Genomic DNA, 6,347 nt, shown 5'->3' with positions numbered 1-6,347 from the left:
TATATGTGTGTGTATATATATATGTGTGTATATATGTGTGTGTATATATATGTGTGTGTATATATATGTGTATATATGTGTGTGTGTATATATATGTGTGTGTATATGTGTGTATATATATGTGTGTGTGTGTGTATAAATATGTGTGTATATATATGTGTGTATAAATATGTGTGTATAAATATGTGTGTATATATATGTGTGTATATATACACACATATGTAATATAGTTGTGTATTATACGATCTTAAAATAGACTTATTTCAGATAAAACCCACTTTATATTTACGTGCGTTACAAACATGGTGAAATTCTGCTTTAGCAAAAACGATGAGGTTTAAAATGAAAATATAATGTCGTTTTTTGGCCTTTAAAAGCAGATATGATGAATGTGTGGTTTCACAGACTCAGCGTCGAGGGACAGTCCATGAATAAAAGTGAGCTTATAAAAGCCCGTCTTTGTTGGACCTTCACAGGACCCTCTTTATCCTCCTCCATCCTTCTCTCCCTCCTTTCTCCCTCTCTCTTAGATCAAATCTTGCCCTTTTGTGTTTTTCCCCGTCCGTCCTGTCATGGTGAGGCCTCTGTGTAATATTCATGAGCTTCTGTGGGTTTTTTACCCACTCTGGCAGAGTTTGACCTCTGACCTCTGGCAGCACTAACCACCACTGGCAGTGATGTCCATTAAAGGAAGTTCAGGTTCTTTTTGGAGCGCTCACTTTTAGCCTCTTAACGAAAGAGTCCACAGCAAACCTCAGAGAGATAATCAGTGGTTTTAGCTGCTGCTCCTCTGCTGCCTCGTGTGGTCACTGTGTGTCACTGAAGTCAAGTCACTGACTGAGTGATGTTAAATTGAGTGATTTTCTCTGTGGACTTTGGTGTGGGAGAGTGAGTGCGTTACAAACTTCAGTTTCCTGTCTCACAGTGAGATAAAGACGTGAACGCGTTCTTAACGACGTCGTTGACTTAGAGAGTCTTTTGTTTATGGTTTAAGGTTCTCAGCAGCAGGGGGCGCTCACACCACCACGTAGCCTCTGAGCTGTAAGTGGTCTGTAAATAAAGGATTCATAGACGAGACGGGTTTGCATCTGGTCATACATCATGTGGTAATGGGACGCTCTCTGTGTGTGTGTCCCTGCGTGAGAAGACAGACGGCAAAAAAATGCACTGAGTCAGTGTTCAGCCATGCAGCCTTCACACACACACACACACACACAGTGTCAGGGCGTCTTTAAATAAGACTCACATGTTTCACAGCTGCTGGTTTTTATCTCACTTATGATGATGATGATGATGATGATGATGACGACGCACTGAGTTTGTAAAGGAACATTCCTGCAAATCACACATTTCTTTTATTTTTGGATGAAACTTTCACTCCTTCACTCACAAACATGAATTCATTTCCTTGACGTCCTCGTCTCTGTCTTTTCTCTCACGTCGTCTTCACTGTGGCGTCGAATGAAAGTCTCATATTTATTATTTTTGTCAGTGTCACGTCGACTTTGTGTGGATTTTAAAATGATTGCACGTTTGATTTGAATCTTCAAAAGTTAGATTTGGAGCAAAAAACTGACTGAAATCATGAGATTTTTAATGAAAATGTTTTTGAATATTTCTCCATAAAAGCAAAGAAATCATGCATTTATATTTTTGAATCAAACGTCTCATCCGTTCATCGTCTGTCGCAGCGCTCGTGTGTTTCCTTCAGTTTTCAGTGTCGCTGCATCAGTTGTTCATTAAAGTATCCTTGGACAAGACACTTGTCCATGCGTCCTTGGACAAGACACTTCAGAGACATGACCCCACGCTTGTGTATGAAAGTGTGAGTGAGTGAGTGGATGTGAATGGGTGAATGGCAGAAGTGTAGTGTAAAGCAGCTTTGAGTGTCCTCTGAATCTCAGTCATGGAGAGTTTCATGTTGTTCAAGGACAATAAATAAATGTCTAACTTTGACGTGAAACCAGGAGAAAAGTCGTCTGAACATGTGACACTTCAAGAAATCTGCAGCCAGTATATCACTCCTTAGCATGGAGTTAGCATGGAGTTAGCACAGCGTTAGCATGGAGTTAACACAGCGTTAGCATGGAGTTAGCACAGCGTTAGCATTCAGTTAACACAGTGTTAGCATGGAGTTAGCACAACGTTAGCACGGAGTTAACACAGCGTTAGCACAATGTTAGCACAATGTTATCATGCCGTTAACACAGCATTAGCATGGAGTTAGCACAGCGTTAGCATGGAGTTAACACAGCGTTAGCACAATGTTATCATGGCGTTAACACAACGTTAGCATGGATTATACGGCCATTAGCATGGAGTTAACACAGCGTTAGCATGGAGTTAACACAAGCGTTAGCATGGCGTTACCATGGAGTTATGCGGCATTAGCATGGAGTTAACACAACGTTAGCATGGTTAGCATGGCGTTAACACAGATTAGCGTAAGGTTGAATTAACACAGCGTTAGCATGGGTGTATGGGGCGTTAACACAGCGTTAGCATGGCGTTAACACAGCGTTACCATGGAGTTAACACAGCGTTAGCATGGAGTTAGCACGGCATTAGCATGGAGTTAACACAACGTTAGCATGGAGTTAGCATGGCGTTAACACAGCGTTAGCATGGCGTTAACACAGCGTTAGCATGGCGTTAACACAGTTATTATTATAGATCAGATGATCAAACCTGTGTCAGGATGAAGAACGTGCATGATTCAAATAAAGAATCATAATATTAAGATTCATTTTGACCCTAACACTCTGCCGTAGTTTTGAGCACAAAGTCAAATGTATGAAAAACTATGTAAAGATTACAGATTCCTGTTATTATGGGATGTACAATAATGTACAGAAACACTTTTCTCTTCAGGCTCTAAACAAACATTCTTTATGTCTTTAAGAGAAGCAGTGAGGGGGCGTCGCTCGTCACCTTTGACCCCGTTAGAAAGCAGCCAATGAGGCGACAGCCTCCAGCTGAGAGGAGGAAGACGAAGAGAGAAGGATGTTTGTGTGGAGCTCTCTCTCTCTGTCTCTCTCTCTCTGTGTCTGTCTGTCTGTCTCTGTGTCTGTCTGTCTTTGTCTCAAACTTATGAACCATTTCAATTCTCTCTGCTCTGTGAAAACATCTGTCGTTGTCTTTTCTGCTGGATCATAAAGAGATTTAGTGACAAATTTATAGTCCACTCCACTTTTATTCCTCTCATATATCTCTCGCTCTCTGTGTCGACGCCCACATTTAGTGTATATATCCTTTTAATGTGGGACTGATTAAAAACAGGCCTGAAAATCTCCTCCTCTTCCCCCTCTTCCTCGTCTTCCTCCTGCCACCAGCTGGGCCTGGCCGGAGCCCAGATTTCCCAGCATGCCTTGGGTTGTGCTGTGGCGCCGCGGTGTCCGTCACACTGAGCTCAGGTTTGTGTGTGAAGCCAAAAACTCACGTCTGATTCAACTGAGAAGAAACTGGGATTTAGATGTCCTCACCTTAACGAGACGTCCTCACCTTTGACCTTTGCCACAGCCACCGTCACGTCCTCAAAGTGTCTCAGAGGACGGACGTTGATGATGGACGAGTGTGTGGACGGACTGAGTGCTGACAGTGAGCGGTAGTTGAGGAGAAACTGGTTGTGGTCTTGTGTGAGTGAGAGCTGCTTCAGTTCAGCTTCTCTCTTCTTCAGCTCAGTGATCTCCTGCTGAAGCTTCTCCTCGGCGTCTGTGACTCGTCTCACCTCAGTTTCCAGCTTGGATCTGATCTGCTGCTTCACGTCAGAGCTTCTCTTCTGCAGGAGACCCATCATCTCAGTGAAGCTCTCGTCTGTGTCCTTCATGGCTTTATCAGCAGAGAGAGTGAGAGTCTTCCTCTCCTGTTGAATCACCTTCATGTCTCTGTCTCTGTCCCTGAGTCTCTGCTGGACTTCTTCTCGACTCAGATCCAGGTCTCTCTGCTTGTGCGTCCTCTCTGCTGCAGCTGAGACCGTGTCGTGGTCTTTATGTTCGTCCACAGAGCAGAGATAACAGATACACTTCTGATCAGTGCGGCAAAACAAGTCCATCATCTTATCGTGATGAGGGCAGATGTTCTCCTGGAGGTTCTTGGACGGCTCCACCAGCTTGTGTTTCTTAAATGCAGGTGATTGATGATGAGGCTGGAGATGTTCCTCACAGTAAGAGGCCAAACAAACCAAACAGGACTTGTGAGCTTTACGTTTCCTGCCAGTGCAGACATCACAGTCCACATAATCAGCTCCAGCATAGCAGTGATGAGCAGGAGCAGCGTGGAGTCGAGTCTTCTTCCGCTCCTCTGCTAAAATTACGTTTTTCTTCAGTTTAGGCCTCGGTGTGAAGATCTTTCTACACTGAGGGCAGCTGTAGATCCTCCTCTGCTCCTCTGAGTCCCAGTGGTCTTTAATACAGTTCTTACAAAAGCTGTGTCCACAGGAAAGAGTCACAGGATCCTTCAGAAGATCCAAACAGATGGAACAAGACAAGGTTTCTCTCTGCAGCTGAACTCCTGCCATTTCACCGCTCTGTCACACACACAGGAGTTGTAGATCCACTGCTGCCTCCATCACTAAGTCCAAATGTCTCCTTTTATCACTCTGACGTTTGCGATCGTCCCCTCAGATCAACCTCAGTGACACAAAGTGACCACACGAGGCAGCAGAGGAGCAGCAGCTCCTGTGTCCCCGCAGCGAAAATCACTGATCTTCTCTATGGACTTTGGTGCAGGGAGAGAAACTTCAGTTTTCAGCCGCACAATGCTTTCGAAGTGCGAGATAAAGTACTACCAGAGGAATCTCGCGTACCACTGGTGGTACATGCACCATAGGTTGGGAACCTAAGCCGGTGTAGATTTTATTGTGGGATTTTAACCTTCAAACACTGCCTCCCAGATGAAGTTTGTTGGTGCCTTCACGTACAACAGGGAGAATCAAAACCTGAGTGGGTCTGAATCGCTAACAAACCGTTGTGTTTCGTGTCACCTGCATGTTCTAGCTTCACATGTGAAGACGAGCAGTAAGTGTCACAGTATCTAAATATCACAACAGCCTGTCAATCAAGATTTGACTTGTTTTTGTTGCAGTGGCTGCGTGTGTAAAAGCGCGGTGTGTGTGTGTGCGCAGGTGTGCGTGTGTGTGTGCGCAGGTAAGCGCGGCGCAGGTGCGTGTGTGCGCAGGTGTGTGTGTGTGTGCGGTGGGTGGTGGGTGTGTGTGTGTGTGAGAGTGTGTGTGTGTGTGTGTGTGTGTGTGTGTGCAGGTGTGTGTGTGTGGGTGTGTGCAGGTGTGTGGGGTGTGTGTGGTGGGGTGGTATGGCAGGGTGTGTGTGTGTGTGTGTGTGTGGTGAGAGTGGGGGGTGGTGTGTGTGTGTATGTGGTGGTAAGTGTGTGTGGTGGTGGTGGGGTGGGGTGGTGTGTGGGGTGGGAGAGTGTGTGTGTGGTGGTGGTGGGGTGGTGGGTGCAAGGGCGCTGCTGCAGGTGGGGTGGGGTGTGGCGCAGGTGTGTGTGTGTGGGAGTGTGTGGGAGGTGTGTGTGTGTGTGAGAGTGTGTGTGGTGTGTGTGTGCAGGTGTGTGTGTGTGTGTGTGTGTGAGGGAGTGTGTGTGTGTGTGTGTGAGGAGTGTGTGTGTGTGTGTGTGTGTGTGTGCGGCGCCGCTGCGGTGGTGTGTGTGTGGGCAAGCAGGTGTGTGTGTGTGTGTGTGAGGGGGGTGTGTGTGTGTGTGTGTGTGAGTGTGTGAGCGGTCTACAAACATCTGTCTCACAGTGAGATAAAGACGTGAACCTGACGCAGATTTTATGACACAATTCTTTTGTGTGTCTAAAATCAGTTTTATTTCCTGTGTCTCCGCTTGCGGCCATTTTGTTTCCAAGCTTTCCTTTCACGATGGTTTTATTCTCATAATCCTGACCACTTGATTCACTGTGAACTCCTCTGGCATCATGCTCCGCCCTCTTGTCTTTATCCTCGTTTAGCGTCAGATGATTTATTTCTCCACGTTCTTTTGAAAAATAGGAGTTTACAAAAGTTGAGTTTCTATTGACGTTGAAGTTGTGATGTTTCAACTGTAAACATTAGCTTTAGCTAAATCTTAGCACATAAATCAGACAGTAGCTTCACGTTCACCCATGATAAGCGTTAGCTTCAGTTTAGCTTCAGAATTCTTTTCATCGTGATGCTAACAGGGACACAACAGTTCTGCTAGAAATGTTAGCTTTACTACACATTAGCTTTGCTACATGATGCTACACTGACACACGCAGGGACACACACACACACACACACACACACACACACACACACACACTCATCAGCGACCTGGAACAAGTTCTTCCTTATTTATGTCTCATTCTGACT

At 45.4% G+C, this 6,347-nt stretch overlaps 1 protein-coding gene across 1 annotated transcript in view; it reads right to left on the bottom strand.

The window, feature by feature from the left end:
- Positions 1-4,642, bottom strand: part of LOC122762365 (E3 ubiquitin/ISG15 ligase TRIM25-like) — an 11,497-nt gene extending 6,855 nt beyond the window's left edge. The window contains exons 1-2 of the mRNA XM_044017562.1: positions 3,483-4,642; positions 2,885-2,975 (exon numbers count right to left, since the gene is read on the bottom strand). Coding sequence (XP_043873497.1) covers positions 2,885-2,975; positions 3,483-4,516 — 1,125 coding nt within the window. The 5' untranslated portion in view covers positions 4,517-4,642. The remainder of the gene's footprint in view (positions 1-2,884; positions 2,976-3,482) is intronic.
- Positions 4,643-6,347: the final 1,705 nt, after the last annotated feature.

The sequence above is a fragment of the Solea senegalensis genome, unplaced genomic scaffold (assembly GCF_019176455.1).
Source record: "Solea senegalensis isolate Sse05_10M unplaced genomic scaffold, IFAPA_SoseM_1 scf7180000015596, whole genome shotgun sequence".
In the NCBI taxonomy this organism is placed as follows: domain Eukaryota; kingdom Metazoa; phylum Chordata; class Actinopteri; order Pleuronectiformes; family Soleidae; genus Solea; species Solea senegalensis.
The sequence above is the reverse complement of the archived record's forward strand: the minus strand, read 5'-3'. Positions and strand labels throughout refer to the sequence as shown.